Genomic DNA, 25,781 nt, shown 5'->3' with positions numbered 1-25,781 from the left:
TTTGTTTTTACAAATGTTTCTTTATTTGTTATTAGGCATACTTTGAACTAAACGAATCCAACTGAACTAATATAACATAACTTTTACCTGCCGAAACACAGAGTAAAAGAAATTTGGTCATTTAAATAAATAAAAGTATCTATATAAATAAAATTAGAGTTTTGTCTGTACATTGCTCAGAATCATACATTTTTAGGTTATTTTTACGTTTTATACATTAAAGAAGCCGAAACAAGTCTCATCTAAATTTCTGTCTGTCTGTCTGTCTGTCTGTCTGTCTGTCTGACACACTCAAGATGACATTTTACGCCATCTTCTCCAGGAAAACGAGAGTACCTATCAAGACCCAAGTCATTTTAATGTATTCACTGGATTGGCGAGAGTGTCTTTAGCCATTAAAATATGGTCTCACTACTTTGTAATTAAAATTACGGCCGTTCAAAAATGCAGTTTTGTGCGATTTTTGTCAAGTTTTCTTCCAATTTGTATCACATAATCATCTATGAAACAACGAACAGCTGTTCGGATCAAGATTATTTTTTCTAGCTGTCACTGAAATGTTTACAAATGTTGTTTACAAACACCACAACCATTTCCGATCACGTTTTGAAGGCAAATCCCATCCAAGTGAGATTAAAAACGTTTTTATTACATAAAGGATTTAATTAATCGCAAGTGGAATAATATAGTGTAACCGTAAATTAAATAACTACCAGGTCAGGAACCAGAAATATGTGTATAAAATTGTTTTGGAGTTTTGATAACCAGAAAGAAGACATTGAATCAAGATTGAATCAGTGTTGTATACGGCTGGGAAACTTAAATTTACTAATGACCGTCGCCAATAGCTTAGAAACAATGTTCCACTCATTGACGGCTCTTCAATGGCGGTTGTGTAAAGTGTAAAGCAAAATATTACAACTGCAGTGGGTGATTGTAACAGAGGTTTACGGATGATGCTGAACTCGATTTTCCAATGTGTCACTTTCTGTTCCTACCATTGACTATATAAAGTCAATAGTTCCTACTCACCGTGTGATGCAATCGCTGGACCATACAGCCAATAGGCTCATAGCCCTTCTCTTGGGTACGTGTGGTACGTATGCTTACCCAATTATTTATAACAACCCTTTCGACAACGATCCTTGATACCGGTACTTTTCCATAGAATACACGGCCTACCTAGGTACTTAAGAAATAAAATTATAAACGTCCAAAAACCCAACGTTGTGTGATTTTTGTCACATTTCCTTATAATGTTAATATATATACCAGCAACCATTGTTTAGAGAATACGTAATCTATTAAATAACAGAAAGTTATGTTGTATAAGGTTTTTTTTTTCAAACTGACACCGATAAGTTTACATTAAGAGTTGTGTACAAATAAAGCAATTAATGGGAAATAACTTTGATTGCCGATAACTTTTTACGAGAAAATCCAAAACCAAGAGATCAATAACCTTGATTAACGCATATAATTGGTCGGCTGTACTACATTTCTTAACTGTAAACGTTGGTTTTTGGTACGGTACTGGTTCTTTTCCTTTTAACCTTTAGTAGCAGCAAGAATCATTTTTACGTACCAACACATCACAGTAATTTACAAATTAGTTATCGTTGGTGTTGCACCTTATTTATTACAGGCGTAGGCCTATTCAATTTAATTGATGTCTTAACTGTATAATATTTGCTTTTTCTGTCTGGATTCCAAAATGTTATGCTAAGAAAACTATAACGCATTTGAGTAAAACATTTATTCAGCAAACCTTCATGAATTGTTCAAACACTTTGAATGTTGTTTATGTATCAATAGTTCGTGGCCTATTTTGGTAATTTTTATTACAAATTACCAATCTAAATCGTCTATAGTAGGCCTACTGTACTTCATTTCATATCTAGCAAACCGATTCAGATAGCATTTCGACAGAATTTCGAGTCATCTCCGGTCCAAGCAAATATAAATTGTTATGATCAAATTTTATGGCATTAACAAAGATTTCAAGTACTAATTTTATATGTACCTTTTTATGCTTAAAGCGTAGCAGATTCCCTAATTAAGTTCGGTATTTTTGTGTGTATGTGTGATGGTAACGCATTAATGTCCTTGTTTCTCAATGTTTCACGGAAAGGACAAGAGCGCCTTGATAAATGAAAATGTCAACCCGAATAAAGTGTTAAATTAAGAGGTTGAGGTAGTACCTTAAATACTTTTAACCATTATGTTATAGTCCTTTAAATTCTGAACAAAATTGTACAAATCCCATTTCCGTATATTTACTCTCACCGCTTACACATGATAAAGGTTGTTGACAAACTTATGGGAGAAAGTATGTGTCAGAATGCTGAACCCGTTTATTTAGTTTAATCATTGGATATAACATATGGACCAACAAGATCCGGGTGACATTTAATTGCGAAGCATTAGTTTTGGCTTGAAACTGTCAGATACTGTATTTGCGAAGGAATAGTTTTGTCAGCATATCTGAAAGTATGCAAACCAACTGCTGTGCTTTATATAAGAAGGTTTTAACTGACTATGATAAGATCCCCGTGCGTAGAACGGGCACACAGCTAGTTTTAAATATTTTTCTTATTAGAATACTGCCTAAGATTTAACATGACAATGGAATTAATTGCTGTGTCGAAGTTATTTATCTATGGTCAAATGTATAAATTAACGAGGATTAGATGTTCCATTGTAAAATGTATGTGAGTATTTATAATGAATACTAAACATATCACAAAAGGTTATACAAATTTGTTCAAAAGATATTTACAAATTTACCTCCGAGCTTGTTGGAATCTTTATAGAGCAAAGTTTACGGACAATTAAGACGGAAATTTAAGCTCTTTACAGTTGAGAGAAGAGGCTAGGTATGCAAATTAATGCTGTGGTTTACGGTATTCTTGTCTTGGTGCTATCTAAACAACATTATATATTACATTAAACAAACATTAAATTCAAACAGTATGTTGTACTAAACTATCTAGAGTTCTACGTGGGTTTTGTAACAAGATATTATTAAATGTGTGTGGATATTTTACGTACTTCTTTGTGTTTTTCTTTTGATTTATTGTGTTATGATCAAAAGTTCATGATGACCTCAACTTCTTGAAGGTGGCCTTAGCATGAAGATTTAGAACCTGATGATGTCTTAGTACGAAGCAAGGGGTATTAACTGTAGGAAAGGTAAAGAGACCCTACTAAATTACACTTTGTTTATTTTAACGACCCATCTTTTAGTTCTTCTTACTCTATCAAGTAATTTACGTGGTTTACAGAGAATCAGTGTTAATTTTGTATGCGCATTAACAATTTGCAGTATTTTATTTCTATTTGTTATTTTATTAAGAAATGGCTTCAGGTTTTGTTACTGTTAAACATCAATCTTTTGTTGTACAGTATCATTAACTCAGTAGTAATGTTGTTTGGGTCCAAAAACCACCTTTCTTGTGATCGTACATATGTGATAATTTATTCAAGTGTGTGTATAATCACATAGTTATAAGCATAGTCTTGAAAGTATGTTCCAAGTTTTCAATTTCTGCTCATTAGTTAGCGTTTTTATTGAATTACAAAACCAGTTCACAAAAAAAGATAGATTCTTAGGAGAAGAAGAAAGTTGATCGATTGACATGCATTTCCCTGAAGGCGTCTAATAAATTTGACGTCAGACATCAAAGCTCCACCTTGTCAATCCTCGAGGAGAAGTGTTCATCAAACTCTTCATCAAATATGCTGAAAATATCTTAACGTTCTAAAGATACTCACATAAATGCTCTTGTAAATCAGATTCACATTCTGAAGTTACTGTAATTTTAACAAAAATCTTGGTTGGAGTAAATTTTGTGCAATCGCTTGTGTCAACTTTGTCTAGAGAAATTGGTCAAAGCCGTTCAAATATTTGTGTATATAATAGGGATCATGCATTCTCTTTTACAAGAAGTTCTGAGTGGCTAACTAACATACTTTAATATTTTCTTGATACATTAATGTAGTTGTCGTTGCATGCGGTTGTTTGGATACGTTGATGCGATAAAGTTAGATAACATTACACCTCGGGGAGCGATAGTTACTACACTTAGGATTAGCATTGGAATATTAACTAATCTGAACTGTACAGTATAACAAGATACCGAAAACAAGAGTAATAATCCTTAGGAAAGTTGTGTAGGGAAAATATTGACTACGGATGAAATTTGCTTGATATTAAAGCTCACCGAAATATATTTCCCAAATTGAGATTGATTCGAGCAATATGTTTAGGCCTAATTTTTTTTCATTGTTAAAAATTGTAAATTATGCAAAAGTAAATTTCAAAGAAGGATTGGATAAAAATACTGTTGAATATGACAATAACCTAACCAATTTAAGGTAAAAAACAAATTTGTTTTGAAGCAAAGTTTAGGACTGATTTGATTACACTCCATAACAATTACAAAATGAATAGAAATAAAATGGAGTACTATACGATCACACAAAATGAACTTATAATTAACATTTTAATAATAAAGGAAAATATTAACCTAATTTACCTTGAGGACAACCTTTCATATCTCCAAAGATTTTAAAGTTTGATATCCAATATGATTAAAAAAAGATTTCCCAATTATTATTATTAGGTTTAATATTTAGCCTAATAAAAATTTTACGAGGGATTAAATACAACCTAACAATAGGGTTTGAATATTAATTTTTAAATAAAAATAATAAGTCGAAAGCAATATTTATAACCTTTTAGAAGTAATTATCACTTCAACGTTCACCGTAAAATAATTGCATTCCCCCATGGATGGTGTGAGTAAAAATAAATTGTGCAAAGTATAAATTTTAAAATACAATTTCCGATCGTCATAGCGATCGAGTTACAATTAAGAGATCAATTGAAAATAATGAGAAAGATATTAAAACGTCGAGGTAGGAAAATTAAAGCCCTTTAAATTGAACATTCTTTCCCGAACAATTTGCTTGTTTAGTGTTATTTATTGATATGTTTCTAAAGCCAGCGTTGTGTCAAAATATGCTAATTTATTAATTAACTTTGTAAATCCTTCTGTTGACTCTAGTATTATTGATCCCCCAGGTATGATTGATTTGGGATCAAGGATCAAAATCTAATTACGAAGCGTTTCTAATTGCATTAGTTTATTGATCGTGGTGGATAGCGGAAATCGGTTTCGGTTGTTTGATTATAGGGTTTATTGTACAAAACTTCTGCAGTGAAGACACGGGTTCATTTCCTGCCAATCTCAATGACTGTTGACTTCATTAAAAACATGTAAACATATAACGAAACATTAGCGTTGTGTATGTAAGGCAGAAAGTGTTGGATAAATTATCTTTGTTAGTGACTACTACCAGCTGGTTATTTAGACAAGAACATTTAATTAAAAGCCCAATAATCAACTGAGTCAATAGCATCGAGCAATCAAAAACTTACTGAACTGCCTCAGGATTGAACCGGCTAACCTCTGGCTAGCAGGCGAGCTCTACCTCAAATCAGATTTTCAGCTATGTTATAATGGGTCTGGTCATTCGGAAACCACCTTAAGCTCTAAGTCTAAATAAAGCTATAAGGAATAACTAGTGTACATGTTGCTCGAAATCGAGCAATTGCAAAGAAGTACAGGAGTTATTTATAAACAAATGACTTGTTTAAAAACTAATAATAACAGCCATAATTTCCGATGATTTTAAAAGAGTCGACTAAAAGATTATTAACTGATGGAAATACTCACAATTTACATACCAGTCCTATTCCAGTATAAAGGGTTATTTTTTAACTATCAAACTGCTCATGGACAGGAAAAGGTAAGCTTACAATTTAAGTCAACATAAAAAAGCTGTCAGCTTTTATAATGTACCGTACCTAAGTTATTTAGCCAATTTGTAGACAATAAGGTGTAGGCTACTTTAAACTCTACAGAACAGAGTTAGGCAAAACCTGGCAGAGCTCTAAAATTGTGTTATTTATCATAGACATACTCATATGCCAAATTCTTAAAATAAAAATTCAATAATTAATAACTTATATCATTAAACACAAACCATCATCCAAAACTATACACATTTTTAATACAACATAGATAATTATTTACACATTACTGTTTACAGTTAACATGTTCTTCTTCTCACTTTTAATTTTTGCTTCGCAACGGGAAAAATGTCAAAGCAAATGTAAATATTGTGAATTTTCTCATGCTTCCATGGAGACCAATTAATATTAAATTTCTGACAACAGCTGGAGTTTCAAAACAATGTTTGTTTCCCATGTTAATCTTATGGAGAAATACGAAACTTTAAAGGGCCCCAGGGCCTCACTCTCTAATTATTTATCTAAAAAGAAAGTTTCCTGCACAACTTCACGTTACGCTCTTTTCAATGACACCAAAAACGTGTCAATCGGTTCAGTAGTTTCAGAGGAGTAATTGTCACAAAAATCCTGCTTGCGTATTAAATAAGTATAGATAACACGTCTAGGTGTCTTAAGAGAGGAAAAGTGTTAAAGACAGTGTTACAGATTTTACCCACAAATACCAATAACATAATATTCATTCCTATGGAAATATATGTACAGCTTAAACTTGTACCTACAAACATGTTTTATTATTTCCTTATTTATTTCCATGTGGATCTATTTTGAAACAAATTTTGATCCGTTGAAGTTGCTTTGAATTTAACCTTTAAAGGGTCTATTTTTACTGGTGGATATTTTTTTTTTATTCATAAAGCAGACCTTGTAAAATAAATTTTGCTCACTCAAGTAACTATTGGATTCATATTCAACAAAAGCACAATATACTTTGTGAAGTGATCATTTATGTTTGGGTAAAATTTATTATTAAATCATCCACGGTCATCATGAAAAACATCTTAAAGTAAATTTTCGCTATACTTTTCAGAATTTTCCATTTTAAACTTCTGAAAAATAACGTTAGACTTACTGAAAATTCGTAGATACAAACAGTAACGCTATTAAAAACAGTAAATATAACAAAAATACACCTGAAGTAGAGATAGAGAAAAAACTAAAAAGCTATTCCCAAAAATAAAACACGCAAATCCAAAGGACGAATGTAAGTTATAAGTCCACCAGGCGTACATTCTTGTTCATAGCGTAAATTTACACCAGAACAAATGCATGTGCAAGTATTGCAGCGCAAAATATTCCAAAAGTCTATTTTATTATTATACTGAAAATATCTGGCAAACAATATATCAGGTATTCATGTTCTAAGTAATAAATATTAAACAAATATTAAACTGTGGTTTCTATTGGACACAACGTGATCTAACATTATTGTTTCTTCATTCTTAAGTGCTTATGGAGTAGAATTTACAGTTTTCAAACTTATTCCCACTTTTATTTCAAAAGTGGTTATTCATTTATAATAATTGCATGGTTAATATAGCTGTAACCCCCACAACCAAACAACCCACTCTAATTCTAACACAACTTTTGAGTATTTTATATTCTTTATCATAGGCTATCTAATTTTTTAAGTTATGCCAAGAGTTTTATTAAGGTAACATTTTTTTTGTAATACTACGTGTGATATTTTATTATATAGTGCAAAATGAGCATTCAAATGTAGGGGGGGAAAATTACACCTAGTCAGTAGTTTCTCGACCAAGTCTCGAACCTGAAACTAGATCTCAAAACTGCAATATCTAGTTTTGTTGTCTTTTTTTGATACGGTAATCGTATCAATGTAGCAACCATCTTTCTAAGACAACGTTATGTTATTTAAAAAGTGTTATGACTGGTTTGCAGTAAACGTAAGACGTTACTTATGTTGCACCCAGGTTATTTAGATTATTTTGCACATTAGGGTTTCTCAGCAGAACGTCTCATCTTACAACAATGTCAACGTTGCTCATTTATAAATCTAGGTTAATTGGACAAATCTCAAGTAACAACAAACAGCAGACATCTGTCAAACGACATAAGGATAAGCATTAAAAAGCTAAGAGTGCTATACAGACTACACTAGGTGAGATTAAGTCTTCAAAAGGTTTTTGTAAGTATTTTACACAATTGGATAAACTTAAGCTGTTTTTAAAGACCATTTCATTAGACCTCCCTGCCACTCAGTAACAGACTTTATAAATTAGTAAAAAACAGTTAAGTCAATTCTAACTCCAAATAATCCTTAAATCATGTATTAGTTAAAAGGAAAATACATTTTTACTATTTGAATCTAAACATTTAAAGGCTATTTTAAGAGCTACAGACTTAGGCCTACAGGTTTATAGTAGTATGTATTTACTTAGATGTAATCAATTTTGTTTTTGTATAGTTTATTGCTCTATTCAAGTTCTTGTAATGTAACAGCAGTGACACTATATTGAATAAAGAATGTTTGGACTTTGACTAGCAGTTAGAATATAATAAGTAAACCCTTGCTCAGACCCTATTAGTCGATATTTAAAATGGCTCAATCCTAAATAACAATGTTACTAAACTTCAAATAACACAATCTAAAATCATTTACAGTTCCACAGCAGTAGCAGAATAACACTTTTTCTATAAGAATTGTTGTTTTGAAGTGACTATACATTGTTAAAGGATTTCTTATTAAATATAATGCATATTTTGTTTTAACTATTTCTATAAATCATCCTATTAATATATTTATTTTGTGAGTTGTTTGTAATGTAGCTTGTCTATTTTCACAAATTCTTGAAAGTTTATCCGTATTATTTTTATTTCAAAACCCCATATTTAACTACAATATCTGTTCCATCCTGAAATCTCAAATAATTATTTAAAACTTGTTTAACAACACGCTCACAAACATTCATTATTTAAAAAAAAATTAAAGAAGTTTTTATTTAGTCTTAGAGAGTTTTTACTTTCATGTAATCAATTTTGTTTTTGTATAGTTTATTACTCTATTCAAGTTCATGTAATGTAACAGCAGCAACACTAAATTGAATAAAGAATGAAAAACATAAACTAAAAAAAAAATAAGCAAACATTTATTATCCTGGGAAATGTTTTAAAATGCCTCGTTTATATTCTCTAAGCAGAAGTATGTCTTTTTTTTAGAGATTAACTCTACCTTTTACAAGACTCGTGAGAACCATGTTTATGTTAAGGTAATACAACCCTCATTTTATACAACATTTGCTTTTACTGGTCGTGAAGTGAAGTGTGTCTGAGCACATAATACTGGATACGTGTACCATAAGGGAAATGCAATTAAGTAGACTCAAAATAGTGTTTAGTTCCTTAAAAGGATTTTTTTCGTTGATAAAATTTGAGGGATCTATCCAGTAATTAATAATAATAAATCAATTAAAACTGCTTGAGACATTTTAAACTTTTTTTTAGTCAAGTATTTGTAAAAACTTATGCCTGGTTCTCTTTTAAAAGTCTTTATTCTATTTTAAAGTAACATGTTTTGACAATACGTAATTATCCTTTAAATAATTAATAGTCTATGTTTAGTATTTAATACATATAATTATTGAAATACAACAATTGTCGCTCAATAAATTCTTTTAATTTTTCTTTTATTTTGTCCACTATCCAAGTTATTATAATTGCAGCTTTTAAGTGTGTTTAAAATTAAATCCCATTTTCCTAATACAATCTGATAATAATAAAATTCAATGTTGAGGGCTCCTGGATTACTATGATGACTACTATGATGGTACAGTTTACCTGGTCATGTAATACTAAAATAATGAACACATGCTATGCTAGGTTATCAGTTAAATCGAAAACGAAAAAACATTTATCGTTAGTATTACTATAGAGGTTTAATTATTATAATGTTCTTAATACATTATGGAAACGCCTCTAAATACAAATAAACCTAAATATTAGTGAAGATGAGTGGTGAAAATGCCTTGTGCATCTTTTAAGACCCAGATCATTATTTATTTCCTTCACCAAAACCACCATTAAATAACCAAATCATCGAGGGCAGCTGGGTTAATTGTTTAATCATATAACATATTTTTCTCAAAATTAAACCTAAGACTTTTTTATTACTAGCCAATCCATCTATCTAATGTATTCATGTACGATTTTTCCGTTGTTTAAAACTGTTAACACATGAGTTTATATTTCAAAACGTTTCGTAAAACAAAACCACAATTGAATCCAATATAGTTATTTCTAAAACACCTGACAAACAATACAGACAATATATTCAATTAGGCCCTTTTAGAAAGTAATGTAGTATAAATGTAACCAATTGGTTGAGAAACTTAATTGATTGCATTCCACATTAGCTTGTTAACTGTGTTATAACCAAATATATAATTCATATATATTTTTTTTATTATTGTTGGCTTTATTTAGTAACTAGTGGCTTGTAGGGGCAATAGCCCCTATATATATATTCTAGTAAATATTTTGTACAAATTATTAGTCTCATGGGTTACCCTACCTTGAATTATCGTTTAACATTTTTGTATATTATAATATGTATAAAAGTTATTACATACCTGCATAATGCAATTTTTTGATGTCTGTTCTGTTTAAAATATAGATTCCAAAGGACTGTTCATGTAGTGTGTTTATAATACAAACTTTCTAATCATTATATACATCTAAGGAAGATTTTCAATAATAATCTTCATGACTATTAATTAAATATTTATCAATTCCTTTGAATATAGACAAATTCACTTAAATAAAACACATAGAGATAATGTCATCCTCCAAATTGTATAATGCTAATTATAACAAAATCTCTCTGAAAACAACAGAGTATAGTATCCATTTTAATCGAACCCTTGGTCTTTATTTTGTTCTAGTACTATTTTAACAGCATCTGGCAACTTTAACCAGCTAAAAGCTACATAAAGTTGACCATGGGTAAACACGGGTTTTTTTCAAATAAATACCAACTTTTTGAAGGTTTGGCCTTGCGCTTTATTTATAGTAATATCGAAAGCTAATCGCAATAGGAATTGAATTCCTAAACTTAAACGGCATATTAGGATCTTTAGATGTTAGTTTTATTTTTGGCATGAAAAATATGTTCCCTTTGCCTACTTCAGTAATTACTTCTAACTTTACACTTTTTTCAGACATACCTAACACAACTAATCTTATTCCATTAACTAATCCAGACCCTGGAAAAAGTCTATATTTCCAATACCTTACCAATACCTTAGTAAAATATAATTTAATAAACGGATGTAACCGTATCCTAACTTTATGGACTTTTACTTTTTCATTAATTAGTAGTAGTGGTGTTTTAGCTTTTTATGTGATGCAGCTCTTTATCTACACTAAAAACTAAATTTCAAAAAATTTATTTTGAATGGAAAATTGGTTTTACAGTACTGATTAGTTTTGATAGTCTATTCTAATTTTGTATATATGTTTATCATTGGATTGCAATTCAAACAAAAAAGATTAACTGGAAATTTATTTCCATGTATTATTTCTTTAGAATTGAATATTCTGTTTTTATATGGATCTTTATAAATGATAAGCTTTCATTAAAATACGTTATTTATTCTTATTTTATTTTTATTTTTGCTGTTTCAACGACATCGCAACATGTACAAAGTAACAGTTAAATTTAAAAAACTTGAGTTGGTTTATTGTAGACAAATCAATCACGTAAGTTAGTTTCTTTGAAGAAATCGGAATGAAGAGACAATTTAAACCAACATCAGTTTTACTGCCGTGCCTACTTCGTACATCATTAATTAAATGTCTCAATCTTTCAGGAAGATATTAGATCTGTTTGGTAGATGAAGCGACAGACCTTCAGTAATCGATCAAAGTCCTCAATGTAATTGAACCAAACATCCTGCATCCTTTAATCCTTCCCATCTTTCTCATCTCTGTACACTTTTACTTCCGGACGATTTTGAGCTCTAATGTTCAGCGGTTTAGGTACAAAGTGATGTAACTTTTTATAAAAACACTAGCTGTAGCCGCGGGCTTTGCCCCGTTTAACTTCACAAGTGAGCTCGTTCGCATGGCTCAATCATGTCCATTTAGCAATTTGTGATGTCATTTTTACCAACATTAACTTTGTGAAAAGGATCACCGGTTTGGATTTTAGTAGTTTTTTTTTTACTTAATTTTTTTTACACATTTGAATAAACCTCTCACAGATTGTGATACAAAATAAGCTATATTTAATTTTGACAGTCAAAGAAAATTAAAAAAATATTGAGGTTAACTTTTTTTAAGTATTTGACTTGTTAAAAAAATTAAAAAATCATTTTCCCCACGAATCAACTCCTTTTTAAAATAAAAACTAACACGGATCATTCAGAAAATGCACGATTAAAATATTTCATCTTAATTGAATCAGTGCCTCAAATATATATACTCAACTATACTTTATAATATGCAGTATCACCAATGATACAACCAATTTTGGTTTAAAATTGTAACATATATTACAAAGTAAGGAAAAGATTTAAGTTATTGAATCATAATACTCGAAATCATAAACCAAACAACCATTTTTGTTGTCTAATCATTTTAATGTCATCTCAAATACATATTTTGCGCACTTTATAATGTTATCAACCAAACCATATACGCAGTATCAACAATGACGTAATATATAGAACCTAATACAGTGTGGGTGTCACGTCGAATTAACCCTAATGAAATTGCATCGCAAGCCAACTGAACTGTATTGCAATGTATGTGTGTATTGCATACACCCTATAAATTGGACTTTGTTGGACTTCGTTGGGACTTTGTATTGTGTTTATTGAGAATAATGTTGCCTGCATTGTTAAAGCAGATTTAGTGAAAAGGTATTTGTGAAATAATCATGACTCTATGAGACTAAGACTCTTATTATTTAGATATTATCATTCCATTATTTTGTCAGTTAGAATCTTAATAAATATTTAGATATTGTTAATTAAAAATTTTCATAACTATAAATATTCGATTATGCAAAAAAGGAAGGTGCACCTCAGAAGGAATCCTTTTATATAACTCAGAGCCTCAACAATAGTAAAACCGACACAATCAACTAAGAGCTTTTTGCAGCATCTGTCCGCTGAGTTTAACCCAAAATAGTTTAACAATTGAAAAGAGTGAGATCTAACGAAAAAGTTGGTTTGCCCTTAATACTTTAGGTACTGTTTTAGGTTCTTTTCGCAGAAAATCCCTGCATCCTTTGAAAACTTCTATAAGTTTAGAGGCTCGTTAATGTTTAATATATATGTTAGTTAACAAGCAAAGAAACACCAAAACATCAAATAAACATGTGTTCAGGATTCTAATATCCTTGATACGTATGCAAATCTCTGTTTATAGGCTTCTTAGTTCATATTAGGGTTTTAAGTAATAAAATAATTTTGTTTGAAATCCAGATTTATAGTTTATTCCATGGTAAAATAAATAGACTAATAGGAGTTTTGATTCTGTTATTTAAGCACTCAGGTCACCCATTATTATTCACATACTGTAAATTTTATTCATCTAATTAAACTTTTTAATTCGTAAATATAAAATAAGGCTTTAAAGATTCAAAGCACTTTATTCTTTGCACTAGCTTTCACGTCAAGCTGTATCTTACAAGGCAGATAAAGATGGTAAATCTGCTGCAAGAAATCTGTCAGATGAATTTTTAAAACCGCTTCGTCTTTGGTTTGTACGTTCCAAGAATATTTTTTATTTGTGAGACATATTATCTTTAGTGATTTTGAAATGGGTTTATTTTTTGAATCGCCATCTTCAGGTTCTTGCTATGAAATGAAGATTTGTAAACTTAAAACCACGATTGTGTTCTTTATTGTTTGATAAAGATAAATTGGCCCACTTATCGTTTTATTTGAATTTTTTTTATATCGTACGCAAGAAACATTTACAAGTCCTTATTTGGAACAGTTTGAAGTAGCTATTTAAACCATACTCCTGCGAAACAGTGATTTTTCCCTATGATGCATTGTTGTGTTAAAGTAGTTATTTTTATTCAAAATGAGGAGGAAAATCGTCTGGCGTTTTATTATGTGTTGATTCTTAAAAATATGAGAGAGCTAACATAGAGTACGAGAGTTAAAAAACAATCTATAAAAATAATCTAAAGAAAAATAGGTGTTAAAGAGTATACATTGAATTAATCTTTGACATTATTTTAGTTTTAGTTTATGACACCTAAATTGTATTATTTTAGCATCGATGAACTAATAAAAGACACGGAAAGTAAAGATAATTTTGAAATAGCCAAAGTTGTGAAAAGTCTCTTTTTGATAGTTTTCCACAATTACTAACTAGTAGAAACAAACATAACTAAGCGAAAAAAAAACTTTACTCTAAGCAAGGTCAATAATAGTCATGACCTTTGGGGTTTTAATGTTATCTGTTGATTGAGACTATCATACTTAATGACGTATCTAAGTTAACAATAACGTAAAATACACTATGGATAATAACAAAGGATAAACGACAAGGAGGAAATGATGCTCTCACCTGAAAACGACACAAATGATCAGGACAACAATGTACAAAGAGGTTTTGTCGTTAGTAATTTTACTTTCTCTTGGCATCGCCAGGGGTCGTAAGTAAATGGAATCTCGCTGTTAAATTAAAAATGAACAATAAGTAATGTCTTAAGCCTAATTTTAGTGTTTAGTTACATAGACTTTAATGAAATTTAACTGATCATGTAATTTTTGCAGCGCTGGTTGTGAGATTCATCACTAGGAGGTACATAGGAGAGTACGACCCTACCTTAGAGAAAGTGTATACATTCCATACAGTCATGGACAACGAGATGGTATACTTCGAGATTCTAGATACAGCTGGTCAACCACATGTGAGTAATTCACATTTACTAATTATAATAATTTTATTAGGTTAATGTATAACGGGCATGCATCTACCCCATAACTATTATCAATCTTAATAACTGGTGTTATTAAGTTAAGTCTGTTAATTACTAACTTGACGTTATGATATTTATGATTACCTTTGTTAAAACATGAGCTGAAGACATTAAATTGATATTCATAAAGTTACTGTACTTGATTCAGTTAATTCGTCTATCTTTTCCCACCAATACTGCAACCTTTTCAAGCATTTCCCACCAAAAGACACTGTTTTCTCAGTGTTCGCCACCAAACCTGACGTCTTCCAATTATTTCCCGCCTAAATTAGCATCATCAGAGAAAACTGTAGCATTCCCCAACGTCTCCCGCCTAATAACACCTTCCTATCACAAAAAATAACACCTTAGCGTCTCCCGCCTAAACTGGTATCTCCCGCTAAAACTTCAGCCTTCCCTAACATCTCCCACCAAAACTTCAGCCTTCCTATATTTTCCCCTAAAACATCAAACCTCCTTAGCTTCTCCCACCAAAACCATCTGTTTTCCGCTAAAACTTCAGACTTCCCCAGCGTCTCCCACCAAAACTGCTGTCTTCCGCCAAAAATATTCTCTATAAAAGCCACGTTGGACCTCAAGTGACGGCCTCAACTACTCAGCTGTATTTAATGTTCTGTTTCAGGAAAGTGAGTGTTTAACCCTGGAAGCCAACATACGCTGGGCCGAAGCCTTCATACTAATGTATTCCGTCACTGACAAATGCTCATTCGATGAATGCAACCGACTCAAGTTCCTCATCAACTACAATAAACGAAAAAGACGACTAAACAGCTCAAAGGTAATATTTATCGGTATAAAGGTAACAAATCATGAAACTATATGTTGTTTGCAAATTCGATTATTTATATTTTGGATAAGATGAATATTACAGAAAAAAGTGTTGGCCTTATTGTCATTGACGTTAATGCTACAGGTTTAACTTTTCAGAAGTACACTCAGCTTAATAGATTGAATTGATATTCTTAATCTTAATTTAACTTAGTTATTTAATTTATCTTAATTTAATTAATCTTAACTTTTTTAGTTAATTGTGTATGCCTTTTTGTGAACAGAGCTATACAATAAAGGAACTGTTATCACTTAAAAGATGGTTTTTTATACTTTTATTTGTTTTTAGTAGCACTTATGTTTGAATATAGTGATTCGAATCAAAATTTTGATTATTTAATTGTAGTGTATCGAATTTGGTTTATAAAATCAGACTCTCCATCCTAATTTTTTAAGTCCCAATTCGTTGGTTTCTACCAAATAACAAATAAATAAAAAATGTAAATAAATAAATAAATAATAAATGTTCTTTTTGCTATATTATTTTAAAGTAAATATATGAATGCCATCTCATTATTGAACTTTGAATAAGAAAGCAAAAGAGAAAGAAAAATATCCTGAAATTATAAATTTATTTATATTTTCTCCGAATTATTTCAAAGTTAGTCAAACAATAAATAAATCGATTCACTGAAACTTAAGGGGATCTACCACCTTTAAATGACAATTTTTTTATTTAGTAAGTTAGACATTTTTTATTCAGGTATTATATTTAGGACCTTTATTTAATGAGTTTTTGAGGTTTAAAATTTAATTTTCACCTTTCGGTTTTTTTTTAGCGATTTATTTTAGCGTTTGTAGGTACATTGCTAAACTTTGAATAACTTTTTTATTTTTAGATCAATTGTAATGATTATTGATTTATTTTTATCCTTATAATACCTAGAAACGTTTTGGTCATTATAATTAAAATACAATTTCAGCAGAAAAAGTTACAAGCAATTATATTTTTAAAATAAAAATGTTTATTTTACAAATAAAAAAAATCATAATTATTTTATTTTACTAGCTATACAATTTCTTATGACCAACTATCTCAGTAATATAACAAGGAACAAGTGGTAAAAAGTTTAATGGCTTATCTATAATACTTTAAAAGTTATTCAAACATATGTAATAAGAAACACGGAAAAACAGAACTTGCGGAAAACGGGCTTTAAAGTAGACTATAGCGTTTCTATAGCAATTTGTAACAACTTCTATTTTTTAATATTATTTAAATAAAAAATTGCCAGTTCGTCTTCATATTTCACCCATATACTCAGAAAAGTATGCAGAAGAGAAAAATAACATTTTTTTTTTTAATGTGAAAAACATAAAAAATTTACCATTTAAAGGTGGCGGATCCCCTGGACATAAACTTTTCTCGAAATTATTGTCTTAAGCCGACCCATAAAGATAAGATTTAGTTGGAACAACCTAATATTTGCTATTATTTGTTTGTACATTTACTAGAGTGACATTTCAAAACTTAAATTCAAAGAAACTATTTCTAAATTCATAGTACCATCTAAGAACATCGACTCTAATAGATCGTCAACACTTCACATCACTTCAAACTAAGATTGTGATCTCCGAGTGATGTTGTAAGAAGTGAAAGACTTTTATTGGCAGAGAAAGAGACAGAAAGATTTGTAATTAGTTTTCGTCTCCCCTGACACTATTGATGTTCTCAATCAAGGCCAATCTGTGCGGTTCCATTATTTATGGAGTTCTTTCCAAAGTAGGTCATAACTAAAAGCTTTCGTTTACATTAAAGTGGTGGCTTTTCTGCTGCGTTGCAATATTCATTATTATATATTATTCATCTTGTATCGCGGTTTGTTCTGTGTGTAATCTGCTTCTATGTAATTTTTCTTTGACTGTGAATAATTGCAAACATAATATCCTTTATTTTAAAGCTGTAGTTGGTTTCAGAAAAGAATTTATCTACTGATTGTCAGACAGTTGTGCTGTTGCATGTACTGAATTTTTATCAGACCAAACTAAAAGGTCTCCTTACTGTTAACTAACTATAGTACATTTTACCTTATTAACGATCCAAGATAGAAAATATAATTTAGCATTGAATAAGCATGACAACGCCTTAGTAAAATCTTTATACTATTTGTCATCCTTTAGTAATCAGAACTCTTTATTGAACCTGTGTCGTAATCCTAAGAAGAATGCTACACAAAAACGAAATTACGATTAAGCAATGCACTTGGAACCATGAATGTTCACATTTATAATTTTGGTTGTTGTATTGTTGCGGCCACGTGGGGATTTTGCAATATATTCTTACTCTCTCTTTCACACACATGATCAGCTGGCCTGCTAATGAATACTGAACAGAACCCTTGAAAACCTTGTATGAGCCGATTCTAAGTAACCATTTAATACGCATATTTATACTCTATGCCACCATTGAATTGTCCTAGAACCTCTTTTCAAAATCCTTGATTGAATCCTCCATCTAAACCTGCTATACTCTGTGACCTATTAACCTCATGCAAATCTTTGTACTCTATGTGTCCAGGAGAGCGTGACGGATGTGCCAGTAGTTTTGGTGGGAAACAAGATAGACCAATGGGGAGACCGCATGGTGACACCAGAGGACGGCCAAAGACGGAGCAAAGAGATTGGCTGTGTCTGCTTTCATGAGATCTCCGTCAGAGAGAGTATAGAACAGGTGGGCAATTTAAACCTAATAAACGTTTGAGATGTTTAATAATATCCTTGAAAATATGTGTACAAGGAATTAGGACACCTTGGCAGTTGTTAAATCTTTGTCAGAGATTTCAAATGCAATAAATACTATAAACACTATCTTAATCTCATTTGATCCGTTACTAACCCACATATTGTACACATTTCAGTAAATACATCATCATGCACTAAACGTTTCAAATCAGGACATTTTATTAAGGTCAACAACTTTAACAAGACACAGTGCCCCAAAAGGTTCAGAGATATTGTTTAAGTTTATATGCAAAACATTTAATAATAATTGTACAAAATTCTTGGATAACAATGAGAGTCATCATCTCACAAAATAAACATAAGATCGTGAAAAATAGGAATGTTAAAAACAAGATTTTCTTAAATAAGCCAATGTAATGTCTTCTGAAACTCTACCCGATCCATTTAGAATTCACTCATTTACAGCTACTCTTTCATAATGCCTTCAAAATAATTATATTTGTGTTTGCACAAAAATATTAAGAACCAGTAAATTTATCCACATTGTCGGTTTCTGTTTTCAGGTGTGGACGGTGTTCAGAGACGTCTGTCAGTTCTGGAAGGTTCACACAAAGTTTCCAAAGCTGAAGAGGTCCTCCAGTGATATTCACAGTCCAGACGCTCCTCCAAACGGCAAACCCTCGCTCGCCATGATACTGGGTAGGTCAATCCATGGTACATCAAAATTGAAGTGATATAATTGTCATTTAAAAAGCGTAGTATCTTAAAGGTTATTGTTTAATCATGAAAAAAAAGCTTTAGGTAGATGGAATGTTAACATAAACCCAATTTCCATCAACTTTTCAGCTAGTTAGAAGAATCAACTTGGGTCAAAAACAAAGCTAAATCTATTCCTACTATGCATATTCACTTAGAATGTGTAGGCCTACGATTGCGACACTGTTTGCGATCCTAGAGGTGAAGAATATCCTAATGTACAGTAGGTTTAAATAGCATGTAATAAATACATCAATGGAAGTCATTAACAATTCATTTACTTAGCTTAGGCTAAACTTTCATCTTAAAAATAATGTGGTAAAGAATGAGTCTTGGATCTGTCGAAATACATGTTTGTCGTCAATACAATACTGTAATAGTAAATGGCCGAGGCCTCTACAAATGACCGAGCAGATGTTGCATTCTTAAACATATTTTAGATGCTGTTGTGTCTACAAAAGAGTTTATAAATCTTATTCTTGTTTCAGGACGAAGGTGGACGGAGGTTGAGCTCGATGAGGAGGAGGAGACAAGTCCGGGGTCGCCGACGCCAGCTCCGGAAGTGGAGGCGGAACTTCCACCGTTCAGAGGTCGCGCCTCCACCGACGGCCACCTGTTGTCGCGCCCCCGACGTTGGCGGTACCCGCCTCCAGCTACAACCCCTACGTCACGCCAGGCCGACCGCCGCATGTCCATCTCAATGAGGGGCAACAACGCCTCCTGCTGATCTCTGACGAACTCCGGTCGACTGTGGAAATCATCCTCTTTGTCATAATTATATTCTTCTTCTTCGCCGTCGAAAACAAACTAAATCATCTATTTCATCACCTTTGGAACAGTCACAGTTAGCAACGATAGAAAAATCATCTCCTTTGACGTAATCGTATCCTCCTTTACCTTTCTTTTTCTTTTCTCTTCTTTCTCCTTATTCTTCCTTTTATTATCATATTAGTAAATGATGTTTCTTTTCGGCTTCGTTACCCTAGATAAATGGAAATCATCATATTGTCTTTTACCTTCCTTCAATTATTTTCTCTTCTAGCTCCTTCTCCTCTTATCATCCCTTTTCGTCCTTTTAATTAATATTAATTAACGATATAACCTTCTTCGGTTTCGTAGCTCTAAATGTGATCAACGAAAGGTGAAACCGTCCTTTTGGTCATAATCATATTCGTCTTGTCACAATTATTCCCTTTATTTTTATCCTCCTATTCCTGATTCTTCTTTTTATAGTGTTTCTTCCCATTCTCTCATTTGTCTCCACTCTTTCATCATCAATATAAAAAAACAACACGATCTCTGCCTTGGTTACAATCTCCATCTTACTTTTCTCTTACTTGCAACCTTCGCGGTCTTAATGGTAAAACCTTATCTTCATCTCATGGAATTATCGTAGTCCATTAACGTTAACACCAGTATCACCATTGTTAGTATCTTATCTTCTTTTTCAATGTTTAATTTGTATTCTCCTTATTCTCAAATCCAACATAACCAACATAATAATCTAGTCAGACAGTCAGACAAACTGGTCGAGATTGTTGTTTTTCATTGGCATGTATTTTAACACATATTGTTAAAACTTTGAGCATTAATCAAAACTGGACAGAACTTACTCATTTCTACACATAAGACCGTTCACTCGTTATAGTTAAGAAAAAATAACATTTTCAAATGTATAATTTTCCAAAGGATTTAAATAAGCTACATTTAAAACCACAACTAAGTTCAATCTAACATTTCTTAATGAATATTGCCGTTTTTTAAACGTAACATTCTCGAGTAAAAGATGCCATGAAATAAAAATAGTTTTATAATTTCGTTTTACAAAAACTCTTTAATGAATATAGGGAAAACTGTCGTTTGAAGTAGATATAATATAGGCCAGCTTAACTGAAAGTTAGTGAATGCCCTGTATATACACTTCTACATTTACTTAGGTTTATCGAGCTCAAACACTAAATGTTTCAATATACTCTGTAAGTGTTAGATTTTCCTTCTGTGCAAAGAACTGTTTATTGAAAACATGTCAAGTTTCCTTTGTTTGTTTCAATCACAAAAGAATGTTCCGAAATCGTTGACCTTATTTTACCTTATTTCACTTTTAAGAAATATCGTACACTGTTGTGCAGTTTGAACACTCAATGTTCAAAAAATAATCAAATAGATATTACCATTATCCCTTATCGCTGGGTATATGATTAACAACAGGTCGTACAGAGTTTAAACTCGAAGTTACTTCGGTCGTTTTTCAAACAGAATTCGTGTTTCTTAATTTGCGAGTGAATTGCACACAAAAATATTTTAAAATAAACGGGCATCTACTTAAGTTACCTATTTGAGTTTGCCAATTACTAATTTTAGGAATTGCAAATTATAAAATATTATTTCAATTCTAGATTTATGAAAAAGTGAAAAGTTTTCAACTTATATGGTGTGTGCTTTTTTCTCATAGAAATAATACTATGCAAATATACAAGTTTTCATTGTCAGAAGCCTTTTGCTATTTCCAACTCTTTTCTTCTATTATGAAAACTGGATCACGTTAAGTTAGGTTTGGATAGTTGTTTATTTCCATGGTTTTCAAAAAGAAAAGATTTGAGCACAGTTAATAAGGTAAAGGATTCTGGCAGATTTAGCCTCTTATACGCTTTACCCAAATCAACATAAATTCAAGTCTCAAACTTTGTTCTCCTTTTTTTACTTTCCATGTAATAAATAACAACACGATTTTCATCATAGAATATTTACCAAATACTACTACTGCCATCTATATACTCACACTCACACACATCTCTAAAAATATGATGCATACATTGTGATGAATACATTCCTAGGCTATTGCTGTAAATAGCTTTATTTCGCTAAGTTATTTCTCGGCCGCTACTTTATCCCGAGATGCCAAATGTTGAAAAAGGCCTAATGAATGTTATTAGGACAAAGAGTAGTATTAGGTGTTGTAAGATATTTTTGAATACAATAATTATGATGATTAAATGTTAACATTTTTGTGCTTAAGTATGTGTTGCTTTGTAACATAGATTTATTCTGATGAACAGTGTATGTGTTTATAGTTATTAGAAGGTATCTGTTGATTTTATTCAACCTTGTGACTAATTTTATAATATTTTGAGAAGACAAAGAAATAAACCGTAGTTGTGTCAGAAACTATATTTTATACGACTTTTGAGATTAAATATTGCGTAAAGTTGTTTTAATCATATAGCGTACGATAAAAACCTCATTCACAATTTCCTTTTAAAATGATATATATATTTTTTTTTGTTGATTTTTTATTCTTGTACATAATTTGTTTAGATATTTTACTTTTAAATGTTTAGTTTTAGTGACGTGAGTTATTCTTTAAACCAATATTGTATTGAGAAGCGCTCAAGAATAAAGGCATTTTGATTTGATTTGATTTGATATTGTGAACTTTCGGAATAGTCTGAAGTAAATATCAAACAACTTATTACACGTGAATGACAAATAACATTTTTGTACATAATACGAATTTGTCAATATTGTGTTGTTGTTTTTATTGATGTTAATAGTACTAAGCAGAATCGAAATTATGTTGTAGTTTTATTGCATCTTTTGTTCTGTTTTAACTGTGAATTGTTGTCTTATTAGCAAGTCGTCAAAGGTAATTTTTCAAGTGTCACAGGACTTATATTAAAGGGACTCGTATACTATCATCCGTATGGCTCAGCTGATACAATTTCAATATTTTTTTATCTTCGGCACTTGAACTATCTTCTCCTTTTTGTTTTTATACCAAGAAAATGCCAAGATGTTTTTTTTAAAAACCATAGAGTGTAGAAGTGCCAACCCGTAAAACTTAGGCCATCTCTAAAATTAACGGAAAACATTTAGCCCACATCGCGCACCTCTATAAGCCTAATTATAGTATCGGAAATATAAAGTCAATGCTTCAGAATTTGAAAAATGCTCACAAGTAACCGAAATCTTACATTAAATTAATTTCTGAACATATTAAAACAGATTGTATATTTAAATACATATCTGACTGCAGATTGAAATAGCTGTTTAGACTTTTCCAATTCTGAAAAAGAACTACTACTGTGCATTATCAACTTAACATATCGAAATTGCTACAAGAAATAAATTGAACACCAGTTGTGGCCTTTAAGTATGAAATGTATAAACATTGCACCAATTTTTTTCTTGTCTGGGCAATGGTTATACTTCACCGATTACTAAAGGAATGCTACTCAAAATGTATTATTGAAAAATATGATTGTTGCTTTTTTCTTTTGTTGTGGGGAAGTATTTTTAGTTCTGATTTATTTTTGTTAAGCTCATACCTAAATGAATAAATGTTATTTGTACAAAATGGTTAAATGTTTGCTGTAAATAAAACTATATGAAAACCACTTCCTTCATTATCCTACTTGACGTTATTTTATCAGCTTGAAACTTCATGGCATCACATTCAAGAATTTCTTTACGAATCGCTTTGGCAATTTTGAAAAACCTCTAACTTTAAGTATTTTATTGGGAGGAAGAAAGAAAAGAGCCAATGGGAAGAGTCCAGCAACGAAGGCTAGCTGGCAAACTTCTTTGAACTTCGTGTACTGCGACTACCTCATTTCACTGGTTTCCACAGAATAGTTTTACAATTTAAGATATTATTTTAAATATTTTTATACTGTTTCCTATATTCGATCCCGGAAAACGGCATGTCGACCAACGATGAAATCTAGCCCAAACAATATCTGAGTGTTATTAAAAGAATCACTATTCTTAAAATAGGTTTTCTGTACTTCCCCATAGCTCCATGCTTACTACAATGTACCTTATCATCATTAAAATTAGTTATTATATGGGAATACAAATCTTTCAACCCCTGATATACGGTGTAGCTTTATGACTAAAGTAAACTTAAAAATATAAAATAATAAAGCGCATTAATACTGGTTTTATAAAACCAAATATATTTTTCATTGTCTTATTTCAAAATATTTAATAATTTAATTATTTACACAATACACGAACATACATTTAACTCGCGTACGCACTGCAGGATGGAGCGTCGTCTGGTGTACTTTGCACCATGACGTCATAGCTATTCTCCAGATGTATCACAGTGTCGAACAACGCATTTACTTGAGTGTTTATGTTGTCATTCAATACGTTGTCTGGTTCACACAGCCTTATAAATTTCATAACACTCAAGTGTGACATTTACTTTTCTTGCAGTTGTGTAATATTTGCAAATTGTCTGAGATTGAATTGTAATTATGTCCACATTGTATTAGATGTTAATGTATTGATATTGCGATTCAGAAGTTTTCATAATTTTCATTGAAGAGCTGTTTTTATAGGAACTGTACTATAGCTAATGAAACTTAATTTCCATTTGACACTAATGAAACACTACCTTCATTCAATTAATATCCACTTTTAACCCCTAGACTATCTGAAATTACATTATTTTCATTCAGTTTTGCATAGAAACAGTGCTAACTTTTGATTATAGAGGTAGACCTACATTATGTTTAACCTAAATTATTATTACCTTATCTTATGAAAGAAGCAAAACTTTTTACATAAAAGTATGCTCTCTTACCTATCATGCCTAAAATAGAGTCTCTTTAAACTGAGCTTACATTGGTCTTTTAGAAAATATGGTAAACCTGAAAGGAAATAAAATGTAAACATATCGGGGAAATTATCCTCATGTTTGTACAACGACAGTCAACCAAGAAATATCAGCTGATCTGGTTTATTAGTTTATTATTACTCTTCACTACAATCAGCTGTTTTAGTGACTTGTTTGTTGAACGTGACGATTTTTCCAATCTTCTAAATAAAGTAAAGGGTCGAAGGATTTACTCTTCTATAGTTCGGCCGCTTAGGCTGCGGCCACACGGGCGTTTTTTCACGCAAGAACGCAGCGTGAAAAAACGCGAGAAATATGAGCAGCATTAAATGTAATGAGGTATGCCACACGCAGTGAGTTTTCCCGCAGTAGCGGGCGCCCATTTGTTTCAATGCTACTTTAATTTTTCGCGTGTTTTCACGCTGCGTTTGTGCGTGAAAAAAACGCCCGTGTGGCCGCAGCCTTAGAAAACGACCTGCGCGCTAATGCTAAACCAATGCTGGAGGAGGTCGCTTTCTAAGCGGCCGAACTATAGCATTACTCTACTCTCACTCTAAATGACGATTCTCTACATATGTTTCATCTTTAGGATTATAAATATCGCACTTAAGGATTACTCCTAAGGTTTTCTTATTCACACACTATGTTGTTGCTTAAATTAAGTTTACCCTTAAAATTACTGGTTCTCGCGAGGAACTCTTAGGGTTACACTTGGATAACTAAAACTGGGTTTTAAGGTTTACTCTCTCGGGTTGTTCTTTAGTATCATTTATCTTCCAGAATACTCTATAGGTACTTAAGCTATTACTCTTAAGATTACTCTTAAGCTTTACACTTCAGAATAACTCTTCGGGAATCACTCTTTGGAACGAATCTTCTGTTTTACTCTTAAGGATAAGCTTGAGTATTTTATCTAGTAAGAATAAATAAATAAATAAATGAGATTGTAGACAGTTTTTCCTTCTTTAGACAACATAAATTGCTTAGTAATTTCATACGAAATCATTAAGAAGTGTAAAGGATTGCTTGTATTTGGTCGAAATCGAGAATATTGC

At 31.4% G+C, this 25,781-nt stretch overlaps 1 protein-coding gene across 2 annotated transcripts in view; it reads left to right on the top strand.

The window, feature by feature from the left end:
- Positions 1-23,453, top strand: part of LOC128985843 (ras-related and estrogen-regulated growth inhibitor) — a 69,530-nt gene extending 46,077 nt beyond the window's left edge. For both annotated transcript variants that reach the window (XM_054405776.1, XM_054405775.1), the window contains exons 3-7: positions 14,632-14,768; positions 15,460-15,615; positions 18,184-18,336; positions 18,911-19,046; positions 19,592-23,453. In XM_054405776.1, coding sequence (XP_054261751.1) covers positions 14,632-14,768; positions 15,460-15,615; positions 18,184-18,336; positions 18,911-19,046; positions 19,592-19,830 — 821 coding nt within the window. In that variant the 3' untranslated portion in view covers positions 19,831-23,453. The remainder of the gene's footprint in view (positions 1-14,631; positions 14,769-15,459; positions 15,616-18,183; positions 18,337-18,910; positions 19,047-19,591) is intronic.
- Positions 23,454-25,781: the final 2,328 nt, after the last annotated feature.

Source organism: Macrosteles quadrilineatus, unplaced genomic scaffold (genome assembly GCF_028750875.1).
Source record: "Macrosteles quadrilineatus isolate MER2022 unplaced genomic scaffold, UCM_ALF_1.0 Scaffold_2__2_contigs__length_208266976, whole genome shotgun sequence".
Lineage (NCBI taxonomy): Eukaryota > Metazoa > Arthropoda > Insecta > Hemiptera > Cicadellidae > Macrosteles > Macrosteles quadrilineatus.
The sequence above is the reverse complement of the archived record's forward strand: the minus strand, read 5'-3'. Positions and strand labels throughout refer to the sequence as shown.